The 18,727-nt window shown below is 45.3% G+C and overlaps 2 protein-coding genes across 2 annotated transcripts; both read right to left on the minus strand.

Moving 5' to 3' along the window:
* Nucleotides 1-200: 200 nt before the first annotated feature.
* On the minus strand, nt 201-11,773 carry LOC123081735 (ninja-family protein 4-like). The gene is made up of 3 exons (XM_044504274.1): nt 11,433-11,773; nt 10,926-11,319; nt 201-776 (listed from the first exon to the last, which is right to left on the minus strand). Exons 2-3 carry the CDS (start codon nt 11,296-11,298, stop codon nt 409-411), a joined length of 741 nt encoding a protein of 246 aa, XP_044360209.1. The 5' UTR covers nt 11,299-11,319; nt 11,433-11,773; the 3' UTR covers nt 201-408.
* A 1,266-nt stretch (nt 11,774-13,039) lies between these two features.
* Nucleotides 13,040-17,286, minus strand: LOC123085082 (digalactosyldiacylglycerol synthase 2, chloroplastic). The gene is made up of 5 exons (XM_044506663.1): nt 16,965-17,286; nt 16,313-16,674; nt 15,745-16,011; nt 14,476-14,825; nt 13,040-13,882 (listed from the first exon to the last, which is right to left on the minus strand). Exons 2-5 carry the CDS (start codon nt 16,592-16,594, stop codon nt 13,351-13,353), a joined length of 1,431 nt encoding a protein of 476 aa, XP_044362598.1. The 5' UTR covers nt 16,595-16,674; nt 16,965-17,286; the 3' UTR covers nt 13,040-13,350.
* Nucleotides 17,287-18,727: the final 1,441 nt, after the last annotated feature.

An 18,727-nucleotide genomic window follows, 5' to 3' on the forward strand; every position in this document is an offset into this window, starting at 1 on the left:
GCCAAAATATGCATATCGCCACATGGATGCTACCAACTACAAGCGCTTAACATTAATTAAGAGGCTAACCTGTGTCTTCTAACTAAGATCTTCCACCACTTGTGTCCGTGCATCTTCTAACAAGGTAAGCTGCTGACAGGAAGATGAAACAGTACAGGAAAACAATACGGGAAACAAGCGATGACCAGAACAACGAGTAATGTTCAATCTGTCTTTATGTTTGCTATTAAGTTGTCTGCCGGAGCAAATCTCCCACCATGTCTTCAGTTCAGGTAATAAGTACTGTAATGTAAAGTCTGTAACATAGATAGATGCAGTCTAGCTCACGATGAGATTTCTAGTTCGAAGGTAATAAGCTTAACACTTGGACGATCTCATCTGCATGCATGCATGCGCCGCCGCGCCGGTCTAAAGCCAAGACGGGGTCTTGACAATGATGCTCCTCAGCGGGTTGGCGACTCGGCCGCCTCCAGCATGCTCCACAAACTCCGCTGGAGTGAGGAAGCTACCATGGCACACACACATGATCCTCAGCTCGTCAACTCTGCTGTACTGGTACAGAAAGCCTACAGTCCTCATGCCATTGTGGAGCCCGCTCGTCCACACCAGTGGCATCTCCCGCGCCAGGGCTCTCTGTGAAGCACCCCTAGTACCAAGGATTGCGGCCATCATCACCGCTGATGCTAAAGAAGAAGTGGTTGGCATGACGCCGTTTGTACCCACAGACCTGGGCACAACAGCTGATGACAGGCTCCCCCCATCAGCCCTAGCAGTTCCTGTAAGATCAGACACCAACAAATACAATAGGGATCAACAGAAGCAAATCTGATAGTAGAATAAGAACCAACCGCCTCTGAACAACAGCATGTATAGAACAGTCCGAATCTATCAGTAGTTGTTGTACAACGAGGATTGGTGTACCAGGTGGCCTACAAGTTCTATGAATTTTACAAAAAGATAGAAGTCCAAAAAAATTAGATGAACTGACCTTGACAAATTGAAAAACAAAGCCCTTCTATGCATGGCAATGGATCATCATATGTACAACAAGGTCTAGTTGGTGCTTAGTAATTCAGTTTAACAAGATCGAAGCCTTTCTATGCCTGGCATACATGTAACAAGAACCAGCACGTACAGAAGAGCCTGATTGGTAATTCAGTTTAGCATCAAGTGCTTGAATTAACACTAGTTTTCTAAGTAATCTGGGCGCAGCCAACATTAATTCAGTTTAACATTGTTCCACAACATAGTTGGAAAGTTCCATGGCCTAAAAAAGGCTTGTGTAGCAATCACAATATTTTGCCATGGGCAGCAAGGCCGGCCGTACGAGCCGCCCGCTCGAGAAACACAAAGAAGTGACGGTCCATGGTGCATGGCCTTACGTTTGTTCTTTTTTGAGAAAAGTATACTTTTCATCCCTTAATTCTTGGCGAAGTCTAGATTTGGTTCCTCAACTTTAAAACCGGACAACTTGCGCCCTTAACTACTGAAACCGGCCAAGATTCATCCCTGGTCACGGTTTTGACCGGTTTTGGTGCTGTCCCAACCCGGTTTTGATCGTGCCGACTCAAATTCGCATACCTTTTCCAAGTCCGTTTAATGTTTTCAAATTCGGGTATTTTTTTCAAATACGTGAACTTTTTAAAAATTTGTGTACTTTTCCAAATCTGCGTACTTTTTCCAAGTTCACGTACTTTTTTTTAAATCCACGTACTTCTTTAAAGTTCCTGTGGTTTTTTAAAATTCATGTAATTTTTAAAAATTGACATACTTATTCCTATTCACGTATATTTTTTTGGGTTTGAAAATTTTATGTGAAATTGAAAACATATGCGGATTTGAATATCTTTTACGCGAATTAGAAAAAAAAAATGTGTGGATTTGAAAATTTATGTCAACTTGAAACAAGTATGTGAATTTCAAACAAAGTTCATGGATTGGAAAGGAACACGGATTTGAAAAAAATACACGAACTTTAAAAAGTATGCGGATTTGAAACAAGTACGCGAATTTAAAAAACAGATGGATTTGAAAAAAAAATACTTGGATTCGATAAAATTACACGAAGTTGAAAAAATACACTGATTTGAGAAAATTACGCAAATTAAAAAAATCATGGATTTGAAAAAGTACACAAATTTCAAAATAGTTCACAGATTTGAAAAAGGTATGTTTATTTTTGAAAAAATTGCACGACCTTGAAAAACTATGTGGATTTGAAAAGAGTATGTGAATTTTAAAAAGTTCACGGATATGAAAAAATTACGCGAATTTTAGTCGGAACCGGTCAAAACCGGGGTCAGTCAGCACAAAAACCGGTCAAAATCGAGACCAGGGACAAACCTTGTCCGGTTTCGTTAGTTGGGGGTGCAAGTTGTCCGGTTTCGGAGTTGAGGGACCAAATCTAGACTTCACCAAGAGTTGAGGGACGAAAAGTATACTTTTCTCTTTTTTTTCCCTCTTTCGTTAAGTACTGTATTTCCCAAGTAAAACTCAACACGATTCTCAAAAGAAAAGAAAAGGCACAGTATTCTCTCTCTATTATACGTATATTAAAAAATGTAAAACTCGCACTAGTACTAGCGATATATACATGAGCATATGCATCGGGAGCACAGATTTAGGAACTAGGAGTACCACGATAATGCAGCTTATCATTTATTAGAGGATCAAATACTGCGTCGGCAAAACCTAGCTGCAGGAGTTAGCATAGTCAGTTATTGCTATCTCTGCACTTCCTGTTCAACTACACGTTCAATAGGACAAATACTACACGTACGGAGGGAGTATATGGCAGAAAACATCTTATAATTATGTTAACGGGGGGGGGGGGGGGGGGGGGGGTATGAAGAATAATGGAACCAACCATTTAAGAAATAAACACATGTTTGTTTGGTAATATTAATAGATCCGCTCTAATAGACCCTTAAGCTAATTATTTTTCCAGTCAAAAATGGTTAGTTTAGCCTAAATATGAATCATGTTGACGTAAATATTAAAGGCAAAGAAACAAAAGGGAATATTGTGCATCATATGGAAGCATGTTTTGGGGGGATCTAGTCGTGGAGAAGGGGCGGGGTTGCTTTGCTCACTTGCACTCTCGCAACCAATCGTGTGTGATTTGGTCTCTGGCCGACGACAAAGTGGTGGTGGTAAAGGGGCTGCCGAAATCCATGCTCGAAATGGCTTTTTGCTCGGACATCAGTGTCAACTTTGATTGCTGATTCCGACACTCCAAATCCGTGTGGATTTGAATGCTATTTGCCGCATCCAAGAAAATATTAGACTAGCTAAGCAAGCACATATGCTTCACAACGTAAAAGGTGCTTGATACGGCATCGTTGGTGCGCCAAACAATCACGGTACTACCGTACAACAAACATCTCCGGCATTGCTCGGACATCCTTGCCAAACTTTGGTTTCCAAGTCAACATCCCTAAATCCATGTTGGATTTTAGTGTTGTTTTTTTGTTTAAAAATACATACCATATGAGGCACCAAAATCGAATACTATGTTTGAGTCCATGTTGAGCGCATATGTGTATAACGGATTCTTGAGTGTCGGGACCATGAGGCGGGCGTCATTTAACTTGTTCCTCGATGATAGACCTCTAGGGTGTCCATTTTTTTAGTTTGACACTCTGAATCCGTGTTGGATTAGAGTGCTTTTGACGTATCCAACAATATCATGGTGGATAAGGCACTGAGATCCTCTACCACGTCTTATTAAGTGTTGGACTAGCAAGCGAGCATATGGGCATTGCGAGGTCTACCAAAATAACGAGCGTCGGAGCTAGCGTGCCCAACGATGTTGAACTTGTTCCTATATGATTTAGACCTCTACGGTTGTCCAACTTCAATTGTTGAATTCAGTACCGTGTCTGAGTAAATGTTGAGTAGGTAAACAACTCATCGGGATCGCCAAGATACAATGAAATGGTGATCGTCGGGACTAGGATGGTCAACGACGTTCAACTTGTTCCTAACCGACATATCACGGGTTTCCAACGTTGATTTCCGAATATGATAGTCCAAATTTGTGTTGGATTTGATTTGAGCGTTACTTGCCATGTCCAACAATCATGTTGTATAAGGCAATGAAATCATGTACCACGTTTGGATAAATGTTTGACTAGGTATCATGTGTTTCATCTTGGATTTGGGTGTTATTCATCGTGTCCAAGAATACCATGTCGAATAGGTTGCTGAAATCATGTACCGCATCCAAATAAATGTTTGAATGGGTATCATGTGCTTCATGAGAAACAACGAAATGGAAAAGCGTTGATGCTACTTCTCCAAATGAGAAAAATGTTATACTAGGTAACCAAGCACATATGTGATACAAGGTACACTGAAATGCCGAGCATTGGGGCTAGGATTGTTGACATTGTTCGACTTGTACCTCAATGATAGACCTTAACAGGTTTCCAACTTTGGTTACCGAATACGGTAACCCAAATTTGTGTCATACTTGAGTGTCATTTTTCATGTCCAACAATTTCTTGTCGGAAGGCAGCAGTGTACCACCTCAGAGAAATGTTTGACCAACTATCACGTGTTCCGCAAGATACAGAGAAATGTCATGTGTTCATGCTACTTTGTTGAACGAGTAAATGCCACAGAAGGTAAACAAGCACATCACCACCGCAAGGTTTGCTAGAGCGGTGAGCATCCGCACTAGGATGGACGACGGTGTTCCAACTTGTTCCCCAGTGATAGACCATGATGGGTTACTTCAGTTGCCAAATAGGACCGCCATGTTGACATTATTTGCCTGTCCGACAATTTCATGCAAAATAAGGCACTAGAACCGCCACCTCCAGAGAAATGTTTGCCCATGTATCATGTGCTTCGCAAGATACATAGATATGGCAAGCGTTCGTGTTACTTCGCAAAATGAGTAAAACTTCACACTAGTTAAAGAAGCACATTGGAGTTGAAAGATATGCCTGAATGGCAAGCATCCGCACTAGCATGACCAATGATTTTTTACTTGTTCCTCGGTGATAGACCTCAATGGGTTTTGAACGTCTATATTCCTTATATAGTGCCCGAATTTGTATTGGATTTGAGCGTTATTTGCCATGTCTGGAAACCAAATACGGCACCAGAATCATGTACCACCTCTGGAGAGATGTTTGACCAAGTTCATGTGCTTCGCAAGATACATAGATATGGCAAGTGTTCATGTTACTTCGCCAAATGAGTAAAACTTCACACTAGTTAAACAACCACATTGGAGTCCCAAGATATGCCGAAACGGCCAGCATCCGCACTAGCATGGCCAATGACTTTTGACTTTTCCTCGGTGATAGACCTCAATGGGTTTTGAACGTCCGTATTCCTTATATGGCGCTCGAATTTGTATTGGATTTGAGCGTTATTTGCCATGTCTAAAAACCAAATACGGCACCAGAACCGTGTGCCACCTCCGGAGAGATGTTTGACCAAGTATCTTGTGCTTTGCAAGATACAAATAAATGGAAAGCATTCATGCTACTTTGCCAGATGAGTAAAATGTTGCACTAGTTATCAAGCACATCAACATCTCACGGTATGCCAGAACTGTCGGAACGACAAACATCCACACTAGGATGGTCGACGGCTTTCAAACTTGTTCCTTGGTGATAGACCTCGATGGGTTTCAAACTTTTATTTCCGAATATGACCACCTGGATTCGTTTGGTATTGAGCGTTATTTCTCGTGTTTGACATTATCATGTCGAGTAAGTCTCAGAAATCATGCACCACATCCATGGCATCATGTGATTCACGAGATACAACAAAATGACAACCATTGATGCTACGTACTCTAACCACATTGGGGTCGCAAGGTATACTAGTATGGTGAGCATCAGGACTAGAATGGCCACCAACTTCTACTTTGTTCATTAGCAATAGACCTTGGCAGGTTTCCAATTTCGGTTGTCGAATATGACATCCGAAATTTGTGGAAGTTCGGTGCTATTTGTGGTGTCCAATTACACCATGTCAAATAGGGCAATGGAATCATGTACCGCCTTTGAATAAATGTTGATGTAAGTGTCATGTGTATCACAAGACACGATCAAATGAAAAGTATTGGGCCTAGTCTGCCCAACAGGGTCTAGTTGGTTCCTCGATGGATGTCCAACTATGATTGTCATGCCGACACCCAAATCCATGTCAGATTTGAGTATCTAGGGTGTTATTTTATGTGTCAAAAAATAATATGTTGAATCGGGCACCGGAATCAGATACCATGTCTGAGCAAATGGTAAACTAGGTTAGCAAGCACACATGTGTAGCATGGGTACACCGACATGTAGAGCATCATGACAACTGCCCCAATTGTTCATTAATTACATAGACCTCGATAGGTGTCCAACTTCATTTGTGTAGTCCGACAGTGGTATATATCGTGTCAAATTTTTGTATCGAAATCCAATAACACATTCGACTAAGCATCATTCTTACATCACACATACATGCTAATGAGTTGTTTCTGCTTTGTTCCTCTCGACGGGTAGGCGCCCCGCCTCACCCACTACATGTGTCGACGAGGCTCCTCCGTCCATCGTCCCATCTACCACTTGGGGTCCTGGATTTAGGGTTTGGTTCCTTGACGACGACGATGGTGGTGGTGGCGATGCGTGATAAGCATAATATTTCCCCTACTTCTGGTCCACCTTGTTGGAGACTATCAATGGTGGCTCTGGTCATTGCTCTTCCAGTGTGTTGTGGATATGTTATCTCCTCGTGTTTTGTAGATGGTCTTCGAAGGCGTCGTCGAGTGGAATAGACGACATGCTTCATATCTTGCTCCTTCTCCAATCATCAAAGCGCTTCATGTCTTGGTCCTCTAGCTCCTTCTTCAACCAATGAACTTCGACTAGCTTCAGCTTCGTCATGAGCTAGTGAGATGAGGTCTCCCCCAACCCATCCGTCGGGATCTACGATGGTCATCCAGCCCTCTTTTATCGTGATCTGTTCTTCTTACGCCTTTTGGACCAGCCAATGACCTGTCGGCCACTACATCAACAATGTTTCCACGACTCCGGTGGTGTTTCAGAGGTATAGAGGGAATATTGAGTTTTGCTCACGGCATCGATTTCCTGAAGGACCTGTGCATAATTTGCTGCTTCTTTAGGGATGGTCCTCTAGGGTTGGTTCACTTCAATACATGAATTTGGCCTCTTTGCCAAAAAAAGTAGCGAGCTAATAATTGCTTGCGAGGCTGAGGCTGGCGATTGCCCATCCAAGCAACTAGCTCACACCCTGATTTTACCTTGATTTTCCATCTTTCTAAAATGATACACAAATCATGACAGTGTCCTAGTAGACACTGACATGCAAACAATTGTAAACAAGATAAATCCATTATGATGTATAAGTTATCAAATAAGCAAGCCAAACGAGCTGTAATACAATTCCCGGGTGGGAAACATCGATGATGATACATCATCTTAGACCCTGTTTGGTTCATAAGTCATAGGAATTTTTTTAGTCCCAACTAAAAAGTCTCTAATCCCTAAAAAGTCCCTCCATGTTTGTTTCCAGAGACTAAAAAGTCACTAGTCCCTTCCTAGAGGTTATTAAATGACCATGTTGCCCCTAGTATATAGAAAAATAACAATCAAACAACACCATGGGATGGCGGGCCATTGAATGCATGGAGGGGCATTGTTGAAAAAGTCCCAAAAGTCCAAAAAAAGACTCTCCTTGAGAGTCTTCTTCATTTAGTCCCAAATGCCTAGTTTACTCCCTAAAAAGTCCCTCCCGTTTGGTAAAAAAAAGTCTTTAAGAGAGACTTTTTCTAATCCCTACACAAAAAAGTCCCCGAAAACAAACACCCCCTTAGACTCTTATTGCTTGTCGATGCTCTTGGGTGTCATTATTCAAAAATAATAATACACCTAAGATCTAGCGGCCTAGCTATACTCCTGAACTAGGGCGCCTTACCCCATACGAAGTACTACTTTATTCAATGACAAGAGTAAATTATCAAAAACCACCATAATTACGTCGCTCAGTGCGAAAAACCCCCATTTTCATAAAAGTTTGCTGAAAATACCGATTTTCAGTAATCACGTTGCCGAAAGCACTAACCGGTCGATTGAACGCGTTTTGACAGCGAACCTGACGGCTCATCCCCACCAGTCAGTGCAACGTGGCAGTTAACGTGGCTCGCATTGACCTGGTTCGACTGGACCGAGTCAGTCAACGTTGCTGCCATATGGGGTCCATTTGTCATAGGAAGAAAACATAAAAGATTGTTTTTCCTTTCTCTTTATCTCCCCACGAGCCACCGCCTCGATCCGCCACCACGCACGAGACCACTGGCAGCCGCACCCGCCGGAGCGCCGCCGGCCGGCGAGCTAGGCCGTGAGCAGAGCAAGGCGACAGTCGTGTCTCGCCAGAGTTGGAGAGCATGCGGTTTCCCCTTCCTTTTTTTTTCTGTCCGGAGAGAAAGAGAGCTCCGCCTGAGCACAACCACCATAGACCGCGCGACTAACGGCCCCTGTCGACCTCGCACCCATGTCCAGGAACATCGCCCTCCTCCCCTACGTCCTCCTGCACCTTGAATTTGACGGACGCGTCCCGGTCGCCACTCGCAGGTCTTCTTCCTCCTCTCCGGCCGGACGTCATCGTCTCCAAAATTTGTCGACGGCACTGCACCATCGACTTCCTCGACTCCTTCATTGGCTCCGACACGACGCCACACACACGCTGGACAAGATCCTAGCCATGGCCACTCACGCCACTCCCCCTAGCGCCCCGCCGTCCATGGCGCGCCGCAACACGTCGACTCCGGCAACACGGCCGCGGCAGCCTCCTGGCCCTACGCCCCTGCTCAACCTATCCATATCACCACCACCAGCTCCGCCGGCTTCTGCGGCCCGCAGCGGCGATTGGCAGGGAGGTCGTGGCGGAGGCCATGGCCTGCGTCGGGCACGAGGCAGGTGGAGCTCAGGGGTGGGGAAGGAAGGAGGAGACCGGCGCTAGAGGCGGGGCTGGCAATGCTCGGCTCGCCGGAGTCCATCGACGGACGGCGGCGCGGAGCCGTGCGGTACGCGTGGCGCGTGCAGCGGCCGATCGCTGCGCACAACGTATTCGATAAAATGAACAATTGTGCCGACGAGTGAGCCCTTTTGTTAACTTAACGTTTCAGCCGACGGCGTTAATTTTTGGTGCCACGTCACTCCTGAAAGTGGGCCCCATCTGTCATACTTCGCATGAAATGGCTATTAATCGACCGGTTAGTGCTTTTGGCAATACGATTACAGAAAATCGGTGTTTTCCGATTTTTTTAATAAAAATGGTGAGTTTTCGCAATGAGCGACACAATTGTGATGGTTTTTGACAATTTACACAATTGACAAATGGCAAGCCCCAACTCTATTTACCAAAGTGTGTTGCACCTATGCTCACACGTGAGTTCACTGGGAGTGTCTGAACTAGTCTCATATTCCCTGCTTGTGTACTTTGAAGAGGTAAACATATTTTTTTTCTTCTAAGATTTATGTGGATGTAAAACAGTTCAACATGTATTAAAATTATTGTGCAAATTCGTGTGTCTTCGTTTAGGACCACAAGAACGGGCAATTGTTGTGTATCTTCATTGTATTTTCAAAATACATAATTACAAAAAAATTGGCAGTGTTATGTTTTTGAAAACTATTCACCGTGTATTAAAAATAATTGTGTAATAACAGTAAACTCCATAAATGTATTAAGACATGTTAAATGTGTTTGTAGAAATTTTAGATTAATTTTACCCAATAACTTTTTTAATACACATTGTCAAAAAATTTAATGCATGACAAACATCTTTCCCAAACATGTTTAAAATTTTATAATACATGTGAAACTTTTTTCAAAAACATGTTGAACATTTGGTTTCAAATGAACTAGCATATTCCCTAAATCTTAAACTGTAAATTATCTCATTATTAAGCATTAAGTGCCGTCTTACCTGTTGGTTAGCACACAAACGCATTGGTAGCACCGGGAGGTCCCTGCTTTGAACATCCGGTTCCTTTAATATCTTGTTCCATTTCCATCTTTAATGTGTGTTGTTCTTCTATAATATACGTATAAAATAAAATCTGGTAGTCCATTTTAAAACAAAAGCTGTCACGTGGTGTGGTTAGCGACGGCTGCTCGTTAGACCAGCAGATCGTTTGTTCAAAACCCCACCACTGCAATTTTTCCAGTCCAGTTTCATTTGTACTTCTCACTAATCGGTGGGGCCTATAAGGTGGCTGTTTAAATTAAAATTCAAGGAATTATCTAAAGAAAAATTCTAGTCCAATTTTATTTATACTGTTCACTAGCAGTAGGCCCCACCAGGCGACGGTATTTAATTAAAATTCAGGAGTTGTGTGCAGAAAAAAAACATCACACACGGGACATCTAACGCCTCACTCACTCCCAGACACTGACATGTGGGCCATTGTCGCCCTGTCATGCCATGCGGACCGCCTTACACACTTCCAGCTAGCGCCTCACTCACTCACAACCACTGACATGTGGGCCATCGCCGCGCTGTCATGCCATGCGGACCGCCCCCACACACTCCTAGCCATTGCCACGCTGACATGCCACGCGAACAGAGTATACGCCCGGATACGGACGGGGAAACCGTGAGACTGCGAGAAACAAGTTGAGGCACTCCCAGGATCTCAAACCAGCCTTACAACATTTTATCTAAAAAAGAACGATTAAACAATTCATGTCTATTATACTGGATAAATATAAAGCATTCATCTGCCGTTACCCCTGACCTAATTAACTAGCACAATATGTGAGATGTATGCACCAGCCCACGAGATTAATTGAGCAAAAAATACCATTAACGGAGCAACAAATACGTGCTACTCTACCACATTTGTGTAGCAAAGGACAAATATAGCATTATGGAAACACGAAGAAAGACGCACCTTCCACGGGCTCCTGCTTGATGCTGCTGATCAAAGGGGTCGCCGACGGCTGGACCCCAGCGGCGCCGGCGCTCCCAGGGAAAGGGTTCAAGGTCGCACGCAGCAAAGCTGAGGGCTCCACGGCGACGCCATTCGGAGGGAAACCAGTCCCCTGCGATGAGTTTGTCCCGACAGGCGCGGGTGGCGCCGGCGCCGCCGATGAGGACCCGGCATGCCCCTCGAGTCTTCTCCTCTTCGCCCCTAACCGCCCCCCGAGCGACAGCCCGAGGGTAAGGTCCACCTCCTCAGTACCCGACTCCGAGCGCTTCACCTTCTTCTCGCCGTCGTCTCCGCCGCCGACGCCGCGCAGCGAGTCCTTCGAGTAGGCGTCCATCGCCGGCGCCGAAGCCAGGAACTGGTCAGTTGAGAGGAAGCGCCCGCACGCGCACGGACTCGTTCGTCAATTGGTGTTGGTGAGAGAAACGATCACGTAGGAGGAGGAGGATCGAGGAGAGGGGCGCGACTTACAAGGAGTGCGCGGCCGAGGAGGGATCGAGGACACGCTCTGCTCGCCGCTGCCTCGCACGATCGACGACGAAGGAGACGCTCACGCTCTCGCAACAGAAACAGTTTGCCCCTCTCCGGAGGCCCCCCTCGCGGTTTTCGAGGCGTGGGGGCGAAGGGTATTTTCGGAAGCGCGGGCACGGGACGCCGCCCGGTAGGACACTTGTCGTGCCAGGGGGGTGCGCGTGGCGTGGCCCGCGGCGGAGCCGAGCCCGGCCGGAGCGGTAACGCCCGCGGTACAGCCGGGCGCCTGCGGGGCGAACGTGGGGCCACGGGCAAGAGCGGCTGCGGATGCGCCTGCGCGGCCCCGGAGCTTCAGTTTCAACTCCTCGCTTGTCCTCATCGAGTAGAGGGAGGGCCTTTTTGGCCCGATCTCCGGCGAACTGCGTGCGGCCAGCTCGCCGTGCGTGTCGACCTGTCTATCTCTATCTATCTCTATCTATCTCTATCATCTGTCTAGCCGCTTAAAAGGCGACCGTTTTCTGTCTCACGCACGGCAAGGGGCTCGAGCATGGATCATGTTGCGTCGAACAAGTGTCTATATACATGCTGGACAGCTGGCTTTCAGTTTTGATTTCGACTGTAATAAGAGATTAAAGAGTTTTTACGATCCAGACTGCGGTGAAATAAGCTAGCTAGGCGCCAAACGCATTGTGCATTGTGGAGCGGCAGGTAGCTAGATCGAGGCTAGAGCTCTTCGATTTTCACCCAGGCCAACGTCTCCCAACTTCCAAGTCGAAACCAACGACACCCTCCATCGATCGATCCATGGCACTCCCTGCGTTGAGGGTTATGTTTATCTCGGCAAGTTCGCCAAGGTCGTCGGCAGCAGTGGCGACGGCGGCCGCATCGGCAAGACTTCTCCTCGAGCGCCGAGAACTCTTCAATGGGCTCAAATACGCTAGACATCTCTTCAGCAAGACCCGGTGCTGGATTCAGTTCAAACGACTTCGATGTCCACACACCAGTGAAAGTCCTTAGCAGATGATTTACAGTCTCGCGATTTTTGCCGTTTATACATCGTCAGACTGTCTTCTTCAGTTTGGTTACGTCAGATCGTCTTCTTCAGTTTGGTTCGAGAGTTCGTCGACATGGGTAGTAGTCACGTAATTTGCTATGTCAAGCCTCATGTGTGGATCTTTGGTGGTCTTTGTAGCCTCTTCTGTTGAAGACAACATTTTGTAATGCTTTCTGTAAGTAGCAGCTTGCAATCTCATAATGTAATGCTTCATGTGACTGGACAAATGTGAAAAAGACACTAATTGTTCCACATTTTCAAATAATACCACACATTCACACAACTACTGTAAACCTCTATGAAATACAGAGTATAACTTTTGTATTATACTTTGCCTAAGTAGCTGGCAATCTCATCATCTCCGTGCTAGTCCATCAGTTTGTGCAGAAATTCCACCATGCTAACACATACGGGGCAGGTTGGGTATAAAAAGACCTCACAAAGACCTGAAGAAGCTCAGGCCGATGCCAGAATTATATTCAACACACTATATTTCCCACTCCAAGACAAGCACTCGATCTACTAATAATCCACCATTGTACTTGACACATAGTGATCCGAGTAAAAATAAAATTGGAAAAAGCACCACCAATTCTTCCAGGTCGTCGAATAATGTACACGCGGGATGACAAAAATAAATCTCACACAGAACCGAAGAAAAGCACACACCGATGCCAGAATTACAGCACTCTCAGCAGGCTATCTCCCCCTACCCAATCTACATTACAATGTACCCTACCTTGTACACAGCCGTCGGAGTTAATATTACTGAAACAAAACCACTAACTCATCCATAGTTTTGAATAATGTACACGCATGGCAAATATGCAATTCAACTAGGAGCTCGGGGCCGAACTTGCAGTGTCATGTCATCAGCTTTTGTTTCTGCTTTTTTCTCTTTGGGGGAGAAGCCAAGCCAAGATCTTTGCGCAGCTGCTCATCGGGTTGCAGTGTCTTTGGAACAGCACCAAAGGCGCAACGGGTGACCTCCAGCCCTGAGAGTGCTTGGTGCAGGTATACTGATGCATCCTCCAAACTTTGCTTCAGTTTACGAGTCCTTAGAAAAGTGGGGAAGTATGTCTTGGACGCTTGCTGGATTCTTGGCTCTGCTGTAGGAAGGTTTATCTCAGCAGCCTCCATGAATCTGTCGGTTGCTGCCTCCCACGACAAGTCATACATCTGCATATCGGTTAATGGAGTAGGCTGCTCTGCTAGAGCATTCAGTGTGAGTTGTACAAACTCTTCATCGTTGTTGTAGATGCGGCAGTTGGGGAACTGCTTGAAGAACTCATTTGAAGGGTGATTGGCACAGATAACAATTTTTCCCATTGCAAGGGCCTCAGCTGAGGTCGTGCAGACCACATCTGTTGTGCTGGGATTGATGAATACTTTATAGCTGTTGGAAAATGAAGTGATTCACTGTTAAGTTTTAAAACACAAACCATAGCAGTATCCTGAATATAAAAATAAATAACAAAATAATATATGTCATTTCTATGATCTATTCCCTCCATCCCATAATATAACATGTCATTACAAACAATAAATATTGGTATTGGTTGTAATAACATGTTATATTACGGGACGGAGGGAGTAGCATTGTAGATTTGCCCCCCAGCCTGATTCAGTACCTTGTGCTCAAGTTGTGATTAAACTAGTAAGCTTGTATTTATCTTCTTTTGAAAAAAGGGTGACACAGAAACAACCCTTATGTCTTCAGTGACATATAGCTATATATAGATTTCAAAATGATATTTCAAATAAAAAGAAAAAAAATGTAGAAAATAAGGAAGATGCAAGGAAATACCCCCCCCCCCCTCCGGTTCACAAATATAAGATGTTCTAACCTTTTTTTGTGAATCGGGTGTATATAGACACGTTTTAGTGTGTTTCTTCACTCATTTCAGTCCGTATGTAGTCCATATTGAAATATCCAAAACATCTTATATTTGTGAATGGAGGGAGTAGTTGGTAAATACGAGAACTTACTCATGGAATAATGGATCTGCATGATCACGACCAGGGTGAACGTTTACAGCCAAACTTAAGCGCTCTGCAGATTCTTGGATTTCATCTGAATCTTCTCCACTACCATATAAATCTACTTCAAGATCACTTAACCTGCTCTGATATTTGGACAGAAGGTCAAGAAGCTCCCTATAACCCTTACTCCACACCATCTTCCCAATGTAGTATGCCCCTTTTGTGAAGGATGCCTCTCCATTCTGCAGCTGCTTCAATTTTAGCCTGCCAACCTCAAGAAATTTTGGATTCACACCATGGACATTGCATATAACAGATTTGGGTAAATCTTGAGTGGCACCTGATAGTCTGATTATCTGCAAGCCAAAGTTAGCATTGTATGATTCAGCTGAACAGGGCAGGATGATTCTGGGTTCTAGGAATTACAGGGTACTCAATTTCAACAATTTGTAATGGAGCAGAAGGCAAAGGAAGCAAGAAAATCCAGACAGGAAAATTCAAGCTACCTCCATTTTCTATTTTTAATTGACTATTGTTATGTCATAAAACATCAAACATGTCACAGAAATATTCAGAAATTTTGAACAAGCAAAATGCACCCTGGAAGTATGCCTATTTTTTTATTCACCATATACCTCATAAAAGTATGCATTTCACCACATACTCCTACACAGTCATTGCCAATTAAAACCAATGTCCAAATTATATTAAAAAAATACATATGGCGCAGTTGATCAAAAGTTCAAGCGGTAGATGGTAATTATCCAGCATACAATATTTGCAAAATTTTAGACGACAATACAAGATCTTTTGATATGGCTAAAGCAGGAACAACTATTGGGTCAGGGCTGCAGGATAAGAAAGGTTATGTTACAGATTGTTGATTCATCCTAGCAGTGCAGAAATTCTCTGTTAGATGATATTTATCTCTTCCGCATTTCCAAGGCAGTTTTTGTGCACATTTTCTCATGGTCTCTGATTAAATATCTATTTTTATCCATATCAGTCTCACATGATAAGGTCAACATTGTACTACTATAGAGTCATCATGGCTACGTTCACTACACTGAGGTCAGCAGATAAAAAAAGGCTAACTCATCAGAACTTTGTTGATCTTATATCTGAAGGATATACATGTGGGCATGCATGGACAGAGATTATGAATAGGAATCATCATGCTTGGTCCTGATTCTTGAGATAAATGAGACATCATGAACAGAGATACGATTTACATAGCAGAGGTGAATGTTTGACTGCACAAATTCAGGATGTTACCTTGTGGCAATAAATTCGGGTAACCCAGGTGTTCGCATATCGGAGGCAACAGGCAATCACTTGTCCATTCTTTTCTCTTCTCACATATGCTAGATAATTTGTGTGAATCACACCTATCACTCGCCTGAACTTATTTTTCCATCTTCGCCCATGGTGGTACCAATTTAGATGCTCAGGCTCCTCTAGAACAGCAATATCGGCCATTTCATCCGGAATGCATTCTGTGATATCCCCAACAGGTAGAATGCTTCTCATTTCTTTAGAAAACTGCATCATTAGAAAAGGCCGAGCTCTTTCAATCAAATAGCCTCAAAGCAAAACCAAATTACAAATTGGAGGCTGAATATACATATTGCCAGATGGATGACCACAACTACAGGATCTACCACCAGCAAGAACAAATCATCATCTATTGCGCTTAACTTCATGCAAGCAAGGGATCAAAGTTCTCTTTAAACTGTAATCAATTTCAGTCAGATATATTTGGAAGGAAACCAGCTGTGCAAAGTAAATCATGAAGAAGATAAGATGATCCTAAGAACACATTGGGCTGGAAGAACTGGTGTACCTTAGCAGGGTAGAATTTGATGCTGAACGATGGCCTGAAGTCGACCCTCTCCTCAATCCAGCGACGAACATAACCCTCTTGCTCCAACGGCGAATCAAACACAATCTTGTTTGGGTAAACCAACTCTTGGTCCCTTAGAGAAAGCCAGGGGATCACCAAGGTGACGTCTCTACCCCCATCCTTGGCAAGGTAGGCCGCACGGAACAACGGGTTGATGGAAGTCCCCGTCATCCACGGAAGGCTCGCGGTGGTGAACACAGCGAAATGCCGCCTCGCCGACATGGCGTGCAGCGTGCAGCTACACTGTGAATTCCACCCAAATTTTGGTCGATCAGCACGTTGCCGTGTAACTTCTCCCGTCACTGGAAAGGGCATAAGGATATGCATGAGCAATAAATTTGTGAATTGGTTTTTAAGACGTTGGTGCTAACAACTGAACAATCTCCATGTATGAATGGTCACGAGACACAGAGTAAACTGTAACAGCAGGTATGCATGTTGCAACTAGCAAGCACACGACACAAATCGCATGAAAGCGAGCTCCCGCGTGCTGTGGGAATACTACCGGTAATAAATTAAATAAACAAACGAATAGACGACCATTCCAAACGACGGAATCGAGCAGATTGGCGGGGAATCAGGGGCGGCTTACCTTACCACCAAGGGCCGTGTAGGAGAGCTACACGGCAGAGGCGCCGGGCCGGGTCGGGTCGGGGCAGCTCGCGGCCGGACGGACTCGGCCCGGCGGGGAGCGGCCGGCTGTGGCGACGAGGAGGCGGGGAGCGGCGGTTGAGCGGGCGGGCGGCTGGCGGCGGCAACAGAGAGCAGAGCTAGCGGAGCGGAGGGGGAAAGGGAGTCGGCCTGGCCACCCCCACCAGCACCTGTCGTGTCGTGTACTCGGTCGTGCGCGCGCGCTGGCGCTGGCTAGATCCCCCCGGAGGCCGGAGTGCTACTGTTTCCCCTGATCCAGTCCCGCGCGGCGATGATGTGACGTACTGACGTGCGCCGGTGGATCTGGGCCGCACACTGGCGCCTGGACGGACGGGAGGCGACACAGCGCGACGGCTGAGGCGACCCGGGCGCGAGTAGTTTACTGGCCGGTAATCTGAGGTTATGCTTAATGATGTGGAATATTCCTCCCCTTGACAGCCACGCTCGGGCGCCGACGGAGGGCATCGTGCCAGCGGGGGGGGGGGGGGGGGGGGGGGGGTGGTATGGGTGCCAGCTCAAGAATATAACAACGGAGTGGTAGAATAGTCCAGGAGGAAATTATATATATATATATATTTTTTCAAAAAACTTTTGATTTATTCATCTTTAATTGTGACGGTACAACGAACACTATAAATAATAAAAAAAATTACATCCAAATCCGTATAGCACCTAGAGCGAGCCAAAGAGCAACCGCCGCCATTGAAGACTAGCGTAGATTGGAAGGATTCAACCCGAAGACACACAAATGTAGACGAACTACAACAAGATCCGAGCAAATCCACCAAGAATAGATCCGCCTGTCGTGGATCTAAGACTGACAGTAGAATGAGAGGTATGTAGAGGCAAGATTCTAGCTATGGAGAAGTTGTACACACAAGTTTTACGAGTTCAGATCATTCGCGGAGGAAGTAATAGCCCTACGTCTCGGTGCCCAGAGGCGGTCGACTGGATTATGCGTGTGTGTGTGTGTTACAGGGGGTGCGAACCCTTGTGCCAGATGAGGGGGCGGCTTATATAGTGAACGCCAAGACCCCAGCCGTTCCCCTGTTGCCAAGGGTTCAATGTACATAAAGATGGGGCGTTACTGGTAACGCCAGCCTTAAATGCCTTAATGGCCTTAAAGATTACAGAGTGAACTCTCGTCCGTTGCCGTTTCAGATGACTCCTGGTCTTCAATAGGTCGAGTGAATTCTTGTATGGTCGAGTGGTCGATTGGTCGAGCGACTTCAGGAAGGAGGGGTCTCCGAGTAGCTGATCAGTCGAGTGGATTGCACTCGACACCTTTGTTGGGCCCTCCCTGTTGTCTCTTGAGCTTCTTTGTTTCTAGGACAGTGACCTTGGATAGGGCGCATAGGTCAGGCCTATGACCCTACCCCAGGTCTATATCATCATCTTTAGCCCCCGAATGGATTGAGGTCTGAGTGAAAAGAAGGTTGAAGTTGATCTTGCTTCGACTCTTGTGTTTCACAACTATTCATGTTTGAACGGAGGCCCATGTTGGAACTTCGGCTTCGTTTCAGTCGCCTTGATCGATTCAGAGGTTGACGATTGGATTTATAACGTCATCCGTCGAGTGTTGTTTTTTACGCGAAATCTTTGGCGTGATTGGTTACGACGTATCCCGGATTTCACAGGATTCGAAATTCCGGGGAAGCGCACGAGGCGGAGCGTGCCGTGGTAAGTAGGACGGATAGACAGGGG

This window comes from Triticum aestivum, chromosome 4A (assembly GCF_018294505.1).
Source record: "Triticum aestivum cultivar Chinese Spring chromosome 4A, IWGSC CS RefSeq v2.1, whole genome shotgun sequence".
Taxonomy (NCBI): Eukaryota; Viridiplantae; Streptophyta; class Magnoliopsida; order Poales; family Poaceae; genus Triticum; species Triticum aestivum.

Coding starts and splice junctions, on each gene's coding strand:
- LOC123081735 (XM_044504274.1), bottom strand. CDS start 11,298: ATGGACGCCTACTCGAAGGACTCGCTGCGCGGCGTCGGCGGCGGAGAC. Junction 777..10,925: donor CAAGCAGGAGCCCGTGGAAG/GTGCGTCTTTCT, acceptor CTGATCTTACAG/GAACTGCTAGGGCTGATGGG.
- LOC123085082 (XM_044506663.1), bottom strand. CDS start 16,594: ATGTCGGCGAGGCGGCATTTCGCTGTGTTCACCACCGCGAGCCTTCCG. Junction 16,012..16,312: donor TCAAATTCTACCCTGCTAAG/GTACACCAGTTC, acceptor CTAATGATGCAG/TTTTCTAAAGAAATGAGAAG. Junction 13,883..14,475: donor GCAGATCCATTATTCCATGA/GTAAGTTCTCGT, acceptor ATTTTCCAACAG/CTATAAAGTATTCATCAATC.